The following is a 14,691-nucleotide window of genomic DNA, read 5'->3' on the forward strand; positions in this document are numbered from 1 at the left end:
TTTAATAAAACAAGCACCATACTGAAGGGTGTATTTTTGAGGGCTTTACTTTGAGTGTCTACATATTCTATAAAGGAATCTATATAAAAATGTAACAGAGCTGTACAAACTGCTCTTTGGGTTCACTCAGACTGCATAAGTGGTGTAAATTTGATCTTTATTTACAAATGTGATGTTTTTTTATGTTGGTATGAGTAGCATAAGTTTGCACAATATTCTTAGTCCTGATCTGGGCTTAAATCACACACAGATCAGATATTTTTTACAGTGCGATCTCAATCAAATGTCAGCATTAGATGGAGTTACATTCAGATTATACTTGAAAATAAGGTTTGGGAATGTGCATTTCCTCAGAATTTTCGAAGCATGCTACAAAAATAATACAAGCAAAAAGTTAAGGATATTTTTCATTTTTGGGCTAATTTTTCAGTTGGGATTCTTGCACAGCACTTTTTACTTTTTTGTGTGTGAACTGAAACACATGACATCATCATGACAGGATGATCTCAGTTCATACCTGGACATGTCACCACTTGGCAACAACCATGGATTATCTTAAAGTCTGATCTTTGCTTGTTCTTCTTCTGTCTTCCTAAAAAAATGATATAGAGAATGTTGTGAGTCAGTGTCTAAGTTCTACTCTATTAACTTCTGGAAGACGTGTTCAGATATTAACCCTTTCATGCATTGTGGTCACTACAGTGGACAGGTATTCTCTCATATATTCATGGTTTTTGTTGTTTTAGTTCCATATCAGCCAACACAGCGAACACTTATGCACCATCCCATACACTGCAATTCATACCATTACTTTAACTTTAATGTTCTTGATAAGCCTGATCTGCTGAAACATGTTAAATCAAGTGCTTGTTATTGTTATTAGACTGTTATTAACAGGTTGTTTTGTTGTTGTTTTTTTAAACAAAAAGGTTTTTTTTTTTTTGTATATTACCTCCATGAAGTGACTAATGACTGAATATTAGAGTATGTTAAAATGTGACAAAACATCAGATTAGCAGCACTAAAATGTTTTTATTTCATAGTTTTCACACAGTATATCAGTAAATACATGATTCTTTGCTTCAAAAATTAAACACATGGTGTCTAGCTGAGTGGACATTTTTGCAACTCCATAAAAAAATAGGTTCATAAGAAAATTTTCAATTTTTCTCAATTTTTCATTTGTTTTTTTTCATGTCTAAAGAGGAATAAAAACACTCAGGAAAAAATCTTGATTAAGGTTCTCATAATTCATGCATGAAAGGGTTAAAATACTCAACAACAACAAAAACGCTCCTGGACACATTTTGTTTATTAGACATGTTTTATTCAACTGCTCAGAGTAAAATACATTTCACATCGAGGAAATATATCCCAACACAATACAAAAAAAGGGAGAAAACACGGTGCACAAATACTGACAGAACTACATGTGGGTAAGTTGTATGTACATGAAATGACCAAAACATTCATGAGGTGAAATGACATAACTGTCTACGTGTGTGCCTTCAGTTTGCATGACATGGATAACTCCGATTCTAAAAGGTTAGGGAGGTTTTAACCAGTGTGCCACAGCTCAATTCTGCAGAAATATGACCTGGGATGTGTTTATTCATTCATATTTCAGTTTGGTATCTGTGCTCTGTCATTCTGATAAAGTTTGGTGTGCTATTGATTGTTGCACATTGAGGAGAAAAAAAAAAAATTGTGCAATAAAGGCCTATAAAATAAAGCTGAAACAGAACGTCTAAATAGTTTCACACCTCTACTCGATCATTTTACAATTCATATGGTGTCATCTTTGGCTAGACGTATGGCTGCGACATTTTTGGGCGGCACTGCACAAACACAAGCTGAGACGCATGTTTACATCCGGGTGTCAGCACTGCATTAAAAGCCTCCAGTTTTGTTCTCAACATCAGTAACAACATCTAGAAAATAAGCTACTTAGTTTTTGCAAGCAATGAAAGCTGCCAGTAATGACTTAACTCCTCATTTGCAGTAACACGGCAAGAGTTCTTGAACGGACGATATCGATCACAAATGAAAACAAATACAATCTTTAACGGATGATCTTCTTCACTCCCGAACATGTTTTTAAATTGCAACACAAATCCTTAACAGCTCCTACAGCAGCACAGCAAAGGTTAAATAGTGCATTTTCAACAAGCAGGAAAAAAAAAAAACCACACACACAAAACGTCTTGAGCTACACGTTGGTGACTGCAAGCACCTCTTCATATACGTGACAGTAGTGATGGTAGATCTGGAGCACTGTCCTGCAGCGCATGTGATCGTGTCTCAGGGTTTGATGGGGCGTTGTGGGTGTCAACATGGAGGAAGGATGGCTGACTGGAGAACACCACCAGGTTCCTTTACCCTGTAGCCCACTGAAAACCAAACTCAAACACAGCTATATGCTCTGACAAACACACAGTATGCATCAAATCCTGTTGGTATTACATAGCCTCATTGGATTGCATATTAAACATTTGACCTTTTTTTCCCTTGATACAATGTGATGAATAATATCTGATATTTTGCCTTTACCATCCGCAGTCACACAGTTTTAATGTCATAACTGCTACAACTTCAGACACCCAGGTGCTTCTATGACAGAAGTCAAACTGATGCAGCAGATGAAACATTTTAAATGACAAAGCAACAGCGTCCTTTAAAATGACTAAAGTTTTACAAACACACTTTTGATGGAAATTCAACTAAAATATGAAGATGCTCTGAACAGTGTTACTATAGGGGATAAATATGTGGGTTTTTACCGACTAACACAAACCAACACTAAACTGCGAATGTCACTGAAACAATGTAAATCCAGATGGAGATTATTTACGCCTAAAATAAAAAGCGCTTTTGCAATAATAAATTATGAGAAGCAGCTGTTTCTGATGCATATGTGTGTGGGGCCATCTGGTGGATTTACTCCATCACACCTTCAAAGTAAAATCTCTCAAATAACTCATGCATACCTTTATGTGCTAGTATATCCTTGAATATCATATATATATATATTTGTATAAATAGGTCCAAGAAAAATATAATTATTTTGACATAATCCAGACGACACTACATCATGTTTACTATCAAATCACACAGAACAGCCATATGTTTGGAGAGCCTGGTCGTCAGTGTGAATGGATTTGATCAAAGACGCTCAAACTCAACCAAACTGCAGCAACAATCACTGTGCATACGTTACCCACTACCACGGAGAGAATACTCATATCTAGGATTTAAGCTTCATGATGCTGTCGTCGTGTGCAAAGGGACAACCCTGGCTAAATGCAGACATTTCTGCAGATGACTGACTAGCTGGTGAGCTCTTGCATATAGAAACCCTGTACCTCAAAATTTAAGGAACTGAAAACAGATTTTTTTCTATGAGTTTAACCTCTTTTAACCAGCTGATGCAATCCCTAACTTCAAGTACAGAGATTAAATCGGCAAATTCTAACAACAGAATTAAATTATTGTCCATTGCTTGTAATTCAACAACTACTACAAAAAATCCAGATCAGATCACACAATTTTTCACATAGCAACAATAATTAGACACAGTACACTATATTCCTCTCCATTTAACACGATCACAAACAGCACCATCACCTACAACAATTCATTAAAACGCCACTGGGCATCGTGACTCAAAATGTTCATAAAGTGATCATAAAAAGGCCCGCCATTACCACGGCGACAGTACAGTGATGTTTTTCATGCTTAGAATGTGCTTTGCTTAGGATTTTGGAGTGCTTAAAATAGTATTTTGGGTATTTCAAGATACAGAGTTCCTTTTCCACATGTACCTAGCACCTCATTGTTGTAAAAGTCCGAGGGGGTGTAAGTACACTTAAAGGAGTGCTGAGATAAAGAATGAAGCTGCGCTGGTTAATAAGCAGGCAAAGCTAAATGTTTTTGTTGTTTAGTGCTAATTAAAGTACTGGTCTTTTCAATTTTACAGAATACTGTGATAATAGTCAGTAAAATAGGAAGATAAGGATACAAGGCAAAAAATGTTACATTCAGAAATGAATCCAAGTCTTAAAAGCACAAACCTTCACTTTATATTGGGCTTGCAAATAATTAATTAGAAGATGTAAAAGCTTAATTAACCTCAATGTAACATGAAATGTGGGTGAGTGTAAGAGGGAAACATAAATCAGCAACTTCCCAAACTACCAGCAAATCAGGCAGTTTTCGCTCAGTTGCAAGGAAGACAGAAAACACACCACAACACAATATAGATCTGTTTTCTAATGACTGACACTTGAAAACTTCAGTTATTTAAGTTCTCTTCCTGCCTTCAAGTGTTTCACTTTCCATCCCCTGGATCCTTTTTGTCAAATGTTACCCTAGAAGCAGCTTCAGGCAGTTGATTTCAGATATCCAAATAGTACACGGAACAACAAAATGCATAAATAAAATGTGTTTTTTCCTTCTCCTTATTGCGCCCACAGGACTACAGACATGTGTATGTGTGTGTGTCTGTATGCTGCGTGCATGTGGAAGTGGTCTTGGCTGGTCCTACAGGCCCTTGTTGAAGTAGACGGTGGTAGTTTGAGGGCTGCTCTGTCGTATCGTCTCCTGCAGGTCTGCTTCCAGCCCGCTCACACTCATAGAGCTAAAAAAAATTATGAAATAAAATACAGGTAGAGGCAGGTTGAAAGGTCTGAACAGCTCAGTGCACAGATATGACCCACTCCCCTTGGGTGGTGATAGTCATATACATACCTCTTCTGGGGAAACAGGGCGCAGCATAGAGGAGTGGCAAACACCAGGCTGAAAAACAACACAATGACCAGACCGTTTTAAACAGTGCTACAAAAACGATCACCATTAACATTACTTCTGTTTCATTAAATTAACAATCTACTTACCACAGACCCACCAGCCCCACCTGCACTGGAGCGTTGAGGATTGGGAAGCGCTACATAGACAAAAAGCGAAGTGAGTGAAGTTCAACAAATCAAGCAGACAAATCTAAAACTACTCCTTTCTGAGGCCTGTTAGAAACAGAAACAGATGGATGTCTTCTACAATTACTGTAATTTAGTACATAACCTACTTCTTTTTATAAAGGGGAGAGTACAAGAAAGGAACATTTGATACTGAAAAAAACTGAAACCAGATTACCGCCACTGTTAAAATACTGAATAATGGACAAGAAGATAATCAGCAGATCCCTATTATTATATGCCCGAAAGGGGTCCGCTAGTGAAAAAACCCTATCGATTTCAGCTTGTCTAGGAGTATTATACATCATCCAAATGAGGGCACTTTAATTGACCATCACTTTTTTGGACATAAATCAAGCAATAATAGGTCGACTGAGATAAAATTTAGTTCATATTGATCGTCTTACCAATGTTCATTTTCTGGCTACCATCCAGAGTTCCTATGGTGTCATTTTCATTCACTAGGTGGAGTTTTGTGGGGAAAAAATGGTTCTCCGACCGTTATTCTGCCACTATCAGGTTGATGTAGCTCAAATTGAGTTCATATCGATTGTCTAACAATTATCTTTCTTCAGGACACTACCTTGAGTTTACATGATGTCAAACTTTGACACCAAATGGTCTGTTTTTTCCAAATGGTTAGGGGATGCAGTGGACTGGGGGGATTTCGGGGATATACCCTTGCTGTCAGCCCCCGACAGCGTAAGCCTCATTATTATTACCTCCGCCAAGGAGGTTATGTTTTTGCCAGGGTTTGTTTGTCTGTTTGTTTGTTTGTTTGTCTGTCCGTTAGTGTGCAACATAACTCAAAAAGTTATGGACAGATTTGGATGAAATTTTCAGGGTTTGTTGGAAATGGGATAAGGAAGAAATGATTAAATTTTGGTGGTGATCGGGGGTGGGGGGGCCCACGGGGGGGGGCACTGATCAGCCTTGGCGGAGGTCTGCGCTCTCCGAGTGCTTCTAGTTATTATTATTATTATTATTATTATTATTTGGGGATTTTTTAATGCAGCAGTAATGTTTCACAGTTCATATATTGCACTTTGCTGAAATTTTAAGACACATGACCCCATTTCTTTAAGTACAAGTGCTACATTCTTTGTGCACACAGGTAAGCATTCAATGTATGTACAACATGTGGAATGTGGCAGGGCTCTTTTCAGCTTCACCAAACACCAGCAACCAGTAAATCCACTGAATGGCAGTCACGCATAGAGTTCATTTACCTTCATGAAAGCTCGCTTTTCCAGTGCATTCATTATAACTGGGGGGATGGCTGTGCATGAACAAAAAGAAGGAAAAAATGCATTTGTAAGTCAGCTTTACCCTGATTTTTATCTGTAGTGTTGATTTATCTTTACAAGTGAAGCAGTAACATGTTGACATTACCCATGGCAGGCACCGCCATGCCGATCCTCGACACCACCACCTGCACAATGGCCTGCTTAGCAGCGTTGGCGGACTCTCCTAACCTGTTTCCATTCTCATCTGTCACAGGTATACCGTACTTCAACTCCCTGGGAAAAGCACAAATAAACAGAGTTGTGTAGAGGACAAAAGCATAAACAGATTTTTAAAATACCTGAGTGATCGTAACAGAACTCACCTCTGTCTCATGAAGGGGATGTTGATACAGTTGGCAGCAGCTACAGCAGCAAAGGGGACGAACCTGCTGACGATTGGGGGGAGACGCTGGAGAGACAGGCAATTTGGAGAAAAAAAAAATCAGTGCAAAAAGCATCACATGTGAATTATTTTTCATAGATCACTGCTTCTGTTTGTTAACATAAAACACAGACATTACCGAGGCCAGAGACTTGAGTCCCAGAGCGGTGACCACAGCTCCTGTCGTAGCACTAACGTAGGCTGCACCCAGCTGACTGTGAGAAAACAGATGTTCACAGGTCATCCACTTCTGCTTTTATGATTCACTCTTGTACAAAAAATTTCACGCAATAAGAAGTTGATGAACTGACGCTAATGAGAATCTGTCACATACATGAAGTTCCACATTTTACATATGTCTCTATGCTATGTATAAATGCAGATGTAATGGTTAATTATGATAAAGCTGAGAAAATCTCTTTGCTCTGTTTAGACTCAACGACATGCTCATTGGATGATGAATTAGTTGGCATTTGCGGGTGTTGAAGGAAAGCCTCTCGTCCTTTGTGAATACATGCATGTGCAGTATCTGAACGAACCATTCTGTGCCACGATGAGACTGTATACAAACACCTGCTGACCTGACATGAACCAGGACTATTAACCCACTGCCCTGTCCACACCTGGTATTAACATGTGTCTGTGGTGATCCGATCACACGCTAACAGCCATGTTCACAATTTGTATTTGATCCATCTTGAGTGAGATCTCACTCCTCGCCTCTAACAGCCTAAAACAAAACATTTCCTGCAGGCCAAGAGGATTCAGAACAAGCTGCCTGAGACAAAGAAGCTGGTTCTGCTTTGTAATGAGTCTATTCTTCTGCAACATTGATTCACAAGTAAAACCCATGTAGTGTGATCAATGACAGCAGTTGTAGACACTTGTTTTTACGTTTAATTATTGATATGTTTTGTTGAAAAATAATTTTTTCCTAATTTTTTTTTTTTTTAATCTAACATAACTGAATTTACTCTAAGCTTTTACCAACATCTACATGATCAGTACATTAAATATGACAAACTACCTGATTTTCACTGAAAAATGAAAAATACAGAGGATAATATTATAATAAATTGTGATAAATCACTTGGGAAATAAAAAAAATCTCATTTGGAAGTTGTGTCAAAAATAGTTGTGGGTGTTTGAGGATTAATTAAAAGACACTGTTAACCCATACAGACCCAGTGTGACTTTTATGACAATTCCCAAATGAATTTTTTCTTTCTTTAATCTTTCTCGAGTGATTTATTACCATTTATTATAATACCATCCTCTGTATTTTGCATTTTTTCAGTGAAAATCAGGTGTTTTCCGATATTTAATGTGCTGATCTTGTAAATGTTCATAAAAGCTCAGATAAGTCGAGGGTTATTATATCAGAAAAAACTGAGGAAAAACTGACTTTTTCAGCAAAAATATCAATAACTGAACATAAACCAAGTGTGTCCATCCACTGTCATTTATCAAACTATATGTGTTTTATTGGTGAATCAGAGTTGTAGAATACAGTATACTGGTATTTCCATGTTCAATACAGAGTCTTTGAACATCCAAATGGGTCATATCTGATGACCATGAAAAGATGACAAACTGTATTTTACACCAATTCTTTACATGTATTGATAGGATTAGTGGATCAACAGGTATTAAACATTTTAGATCAGTAGATGGTTTTGTTCGATGGTGGATGTTTGGGTGTTTATGGGTTAAATAAATGTGGTAAAATGTGGTCTGAGTGCTTCTATCCCCTGTGCGTCTTGGATCCATTCACATGTGGCATTAGAGCCGTCCACTTGCGATCAAATCAGCTACGACACATGCAACGTCGGCGTGAACAGAGCCTACGTCAGCGTAATTGCGTGGTGACATGGGGTTGAACATGCTTAACAGTGGACCGTAATACCGCTGTGAGGGAAGGGGAGAGGACAGCAGCTCCCACAGCCTCCTTACAGACACTAGTTTAGGGGGTGGGCAGGAATGATCTAGAGTGGAAGTGAAGTGAGAAGTCCTCCCTACTTCACGGTTATGGGGGCGTCTCCGCTACGGTTGGTGTAGTTGACGACAGCGTTGAAGGACTGGTTAACCCACTGCCAGAACACGACGGCCGGAGTCGTCCTGTAACAAAGACAACAACAGGCTGTTTGAGGAAGTGGATTTCACACAGAATTTAAAGTGTTAATAACAATGTTGTGCAGTGAAGCATAGGCTGCTGACACATGAAACATAATCATGACAGAGCACAATATACAGTATCACCAATACCACATCATATTAACACTGTGTCATGTTATATGCACCTATGTTATGACTGTTGGATTTATCATTAGGGCTGTGTATTGGCAAGAATCTGGCGATACGATACAAATCACAATACTAGGATCACGATACAATATATCACGATATATCATGATTTCTTTTTTTTTTTTAAATAATTATTTCATTGAAGAATTTAATTACACCAGAAATATGCACAAATACAAAACAAATTGCTATTTGTTCAGAACAGGATCTAATGTTATATCACCAAATTTTCCTGTGTTAAAACTTAAATTATGTTTTACAGACATTACAGTTTATGATTCTGTTCAAATGTTCATATTCAATTTGTTCAGAACTAGCATCAGAGCAGTATTTTTGTGCAATCCCAACAAAGGAACTAACATTATTTAATAAGAGTGTTAAATAATAATAAATAAAATATAAACAAAAAAAAAACAAAAATGAACCTCCACAATATCTGCATTTGAATAAATACTTAAAAATATCAGTACAGTTCTTTTTAATATCGATACAGTATCATGAAATGAAATATTGCGATATATTGCCGAACTGATATTTTCTTACACCCCTATTTATCATACACAGCAATGAGAAATCCGTTTGACTGTTTAGGGTTCATTTTCATGGTAAATTGTTTTAACACTTTGCCAAACTATTAATACACTGCTGGTAATTGTGATGTGCTTTTTGATTAAAATTCTTCTTATTATTTTTTATTAATTTGGCTTAAATTTACTGAAACTGACCAATATCTGTGTTTTGTATATCAACATTTGACAGGTTAATTCTAGTTAAGTAAAGTCTTTTCATTGACTTTCCATGATTATTTCATAGAGGTTGACACTTCAGACCACAGCTGGGCAATATATCAAATCATGATTAATCAACATTTTGGTTCTGAAAATCATGAAAAATGTCTTAATCACCAAAACTGCCATTCTTATGCAACAAAATTTCAAAATACAATCTATTTGCTTCTTGTAATATAGTAATTTAGATTTTTTAAAACTGTAAATGTCATATAGTTTTAATAATGAGAACAATTGATTAACACTATAAATGTCCATAACATTGAAAAAAAAGATTGAGCTACTTTTGACCATAGATTTGAAAGGAGTGAGAGGAACAAAACACACACCTGTACAAACATCTGAGTCAACATAAACAGTCCTTCCAATCTACAGCATCATTATGACCTGCTGCATCATTCATGACCAAACTACTGATTCTGCTCAGGCCATTTTATTAGAAAGTTACATTTCAGACTTTGGCACCCCCAAGTGGTAAAATCAATCTACATTGAGATGGTCAGTAACACTAAAATTAGCTAAAGCGCACGTTTCTTTGTTCACTTCCTTACTAATATATATGAATAATGTTGTCATAGTGATACACAGTGATTACATGTGTTGTAAAACCTATAAATGTCTGATTATCATCAAAGCAAGTCCAAGGTGAAGAAATTTAATCTGTGAGCTGGAATTAAAGTCTGTATTCATATACAGTTCATATAGCTAGCAAGATACACAACCACCAAATAACCAGAGTAAAAACTAATTATCTTTATGACCTAATTTCTTATTTAATTGTTTTTGTGTTTTCATCATCATCAAATAGCTACAGTGGCCTCTTAATAAATATTCAGCACACTGATTTTTTTTTCTTTAAGAGGATTTTCACTCTCTGTAGGGATTAAAATCTCTATTTTTATGTAGCGCTGTATGCTGTACTAAGACTGAATTTCCAGCGTCATGGCATATCGGTAGATTTAATACCTTTATCTGCCTGTTTTAGCTCCTAACGCCATTTTACGTCCTTGATGTTGTAAAGAACACACAGAACCATGGATTGAAACCTCTGCTGTACCTGTAGAAGGTGAGCATGCAGCCTGTGATGGACATGTTCATTGGCACCTGAGCAGACATCCGGCCAATCACAAACATCTTCTCTCCAGTGTCGGGGTGAAAGGCGGAGTCGTACACGTACTTGGCTCTCCAGAGCTCATCTTCTGTCAAACCAGGCTTTGCTTTGCCAGCTCTGAAAGAGTCATAAAAATTAGACAGAGGAATGATTTTCAACCGCAAACCAACAACAGAGTGTATAGGGTGTTGTGCCATTTTTATGTTGATCAAGTTCTCAAATTATTATTACATATGATGTGTTAAAACTAGAGCTGCATGATATTGGAAAAAACTGACACTGCGATTTTTTTAACCCTGCGATATATATTGGGATATGGAAAAATACTCAGGAGGATATAATAGCAGTGTGGTGCTGACGTAAATGGTCAAACAAATTAGTTGTGTTACCTCTCGTTGTGGTGACAGGCGCAAGGCACTATCGACACAGAACACATGTTTCAATATCATCCTTCTTGTAGCCGAAATAATTCCAGATAACTGATATTGCTTTTCTTTTTGGAACCAAGTCTTCGTTTTTGGTGATTTTTCTCTTGTTCATTGCTCATTTTTCAATGTTGTTATCAGCGACTCACTCCATGTGCAGGGGCGTGGTCTGCTACGGCAAACTCATCAAGAAGGTATGTGGTTTGCGGATTGCTGTGTGCAGTGTGTGTCAGGTACCCAGGTTGAAATTAGATGAGAACATGTTGAGTTCATTTGCCTCCAACATTGCAGGACCTGCGATGTGACTATTGCACACATGTACATCACGATGCCGATGCTCAAACAATATAGTGTGCAGCTCTAGTTAAAACAACTAAATTCAAATTTTATTTTTTGGTTTGGCTAATTAGCTGAATGTTACAGGACTTACTACACAATTTACAACATCCACTCCTAATTACACACTAATGCTGTTGTCAATTCATTTGTTTTTCATGCTTCACACCACCACATCCATTCTACATGAACATTCCTGGTCGTCTACCTGTAGTCCTCTACAATCACTTTGGCCTCCTCCAGTGTCTCCGAAGACAGAAGGACATTCCTGGGGTCTGTGACCATGAAGAAGTGCTTGGCCCGTCCCATGAATGTGCCCTGGTCCCATCGTGGCTCCTTGATGTTTATGTTGAGGGACAGCTCTCCAGACATTCTGGCTTCCTTTGGACATAAACAGAAACTTTAATAGTGGACAACTTTGATAGTATTTCCACAAACCAGTCCTGCCAGCTTACATTCAGGTATTAAAGGGGCACACACCTCATACTTCTCTAACTCTTTATATTCACAGTATTATTCATATCTCCTATCCCTATCAGGTGACTTAACAAACTATAGGACTGGAGTCAAGTACGGGTGAATTATTGTTTGAATTATTTGCAGATTGCTCAGTTAAGCCCCTGTTTGTGCTTGAACAATAGACACAATGCAGTAATGCTCCCTCCCCCATCATGGAACCAGCATGTAGACCAGTTTATCTGTTCTCTACACATATTTATCTCTAAAGAAATAGCACAAAACAGACTAGGTCAAAACATCACCTTCTGAATTTTCAACATATAGTATAAAAATAAAATGTACATGCTACCATAAAGTTTGTAAAAAAAAAAAAAAAAAAAAAAAAAAAATCAGATTTTTGTCTGCTGCAGTCAATTCTAAAAGTTCATAATAACAGCCAAAGAATAGAAGTAATGTAAATATGTCAAGACTGTTCTCAAACATTTTCTATCAGTAACTGCAAGTAGAAGATAAAGGAAAATAAACCCTGAAACAAGCTATGCTTAAAATTTTGGCTTTTTGAAGGTGGTTTTGCCCATTGAAAGTGTCAGTACAGTAGGTCTACAGTATGGTATGATAAGCTATATGTGTCCGAAACTATATACTTGAAACTATATGTTAAAACATACATGGCTGTTATCACTACCAAAAACATCTGCAAAAAAAAAAAAAAAAACCTACAGAGAAAATATTTATGGTAGCCAATGACAGACAAGGGCAAGATATCAACTTACAGGTTCAGAGCACAAACACTGATTACTTTCATAGTTAAACACATAACTAGCAATTACATATAGCCTTTTCAAAATGAATATGTCTTCTAACAGAAATTTTACTCTTTCTGAAAAAATTCAGAAATATCCCCACATCTAAACTATCCACCAGGTCTTTCTCATATACAGCTGTCTATATCAGTCATCGCATTTGTATGCTTACAGTAATTCATATGTTTAGGAGCCAGCATGTACATTGTTGGTTATTAGTTTTAATTTTTCTGTTCTGTTACCTATAGACTAAAACTGTAGATTGACAGAGCAAACATGCCGCAACATAAACATATTTCATTGACACTTGAAAGCTACAAAAAGGAGCAAACGGGTCAAATTATTACAAAACGGAAAGGTTTGTGATTTTTGCTTAGTAAAAAAAATAAATAAGTACATAAAAACACTGAATTGTGTATTCATTATCCCAATAGTTGCCCATTGTGAACTTACATTAATAATTAATCACTGGAGCTCTAGTTTCTTTTGCTGAGCAAAACCAGTTGGAGCACATAATGATAAATTTAATTCCTCTCTTAATAAAATAATCCCATAAACACTTTAATCTTGGTTTTGAATGTAACCTATATAGTCCATGTGAATACTCATACTGCACCTACAACACAAATACAACACTAATGTGTAAAATATGTGTACTGTCGTGGTGTTTTTTGATCGTGTTCCAATACATGGCAACTTTGACCCAAAATATCGCCGTAGATCGGTAACTCTCTAACTATGAAGACTACATAGTCTATATTTAGAGTGTCACACTGAAACAGATAAATAACGTGACACCGGTGGGACAGGGGAAGTCACGACACGGGACCCGGCTCCTGTACGCAAGCCTAGCTAATATGGTTAGCACACCACCTGGCAAGATATCTAACAAATACTATAAAAGACACTATATTACAGTAATACTTTGACAGACAGGCTACTTTATTCCTCAGTCTTTCCAGGGCAGACCCTGGTATGAGCTAACCCGAGCACAAAACAGCTATTACTTAGTAAAGTCACATCGACCGGATGTAGCCTTAGCCTCCAGTCAGTTTAGAGGCTAACATGCTAACTCTTCATTAAGCCTTATCAGAGAACAGATCGATACGAAGTAAACACTGTTTAATCTGAATGTTATTTAATCGTGTAAAGACAATCACTGAAGTCAGCATCAGACGTACCTGGGTTGTTTTCTGTGTTTTATGAAAATGTATGACCTCTCAATATCACAGCACCACCGGGTGGACCTATGCTGCATTCAAAGGCTGATGTATAAATTGTTAAACACAGCACATCTGTAGATTCAGGTTGCTGGTAAACACAATAAAGGGTGAGTTTCTTTTAATATATAATCTGATAGGAATATATATTTGGTAGATACTAAAAAATTCATTTAAATACCGTCTACTTAAAAACTATTTCAGTCTCACGAGTTCCATTTATCTATCTAAATTACAGTCATACAAACAGCCTTGTAGAATCACGAGCTTTGGAGTAGTATTTGAATGCATCATTACGCTGGAGGCGGTGTTTATTAACTGCAGGTTTGTCATTTGTTCCGATGGAGCACATGAGTGTGTTAGAAACCACTGGGCGTGGGAGGTAAACATTACACGATTGGTTGAAGGCACTTGACTGGAACTCTAAGAATTTAGAAACGCCTTGTTTCTGCAGTTAAACTAGGCTGTATTTCCAGACCGCCAAGACGGCTGTTTAAAAAAACTTGATGATCTACAGTAAAACAAAGATAATCTTTAGTATAGAGTAGGTTGTATAGTTTAGGTTTTACTCATGGATTTAAATATTTTACAGTGGATTTAGTAGGCT

At 37.1% G+C, this 14,691-nt stretch overlaps 1 protein-coding gene across 1 annotated transcript; it reads right to left on the bottom strand.

Annotated features, from left to right (window-relative positions):
* Positions 1-1,305: 1,305 nt before the first annotated feature.
* sfxn3 (sideroflexin 3) lies at positions 1,306-14,170 on the bottom strand. Its single transcript, XM_030155820.1, has 11 exons — positions 14,046-14,170; positions 11,811-11,983; positions 10,788-10,958; positions 8,658-8,756; positions 6,778-6,853; positions 6,580-6,665; positions 6,363-6,490; positions 6,200-6,249; positions 4,893-4,942; positions 4,747-4,794; positions 1,306-4,636 (listed from the first exon to the last, which is right to left on the bottom strand). Exons 2-11 carry the CDS (start codon positions 11,972-11,974, stop codon positions 4,540-4,542), a joined length of 969 nt encoding a protein of 322 aa, XP_030011680.1. The 5' UTR covers positions 11,975-11,983; positions 14,046-14,170; the 3' UTR covers positions 1,306-4,539.
* Between the last annotated feature and the right edge of the window lie 521 nt (positions 14,171-14,691).

Source organism: Sphaeramia orbicularis, chromosome 15 (genome assembly GCF_902148855.1).
Source record: "Sphaeramia orbicularis chromosome 15, fSphaOr1.1, whole genome shotgun sequence".
Lineage (NCBI taxonomy): Eukaryota > Metazoa > Chordata > Actinopteri > Kurtiformes > Apogonidae > Sphaeramia > Sphaeramia orbicularis.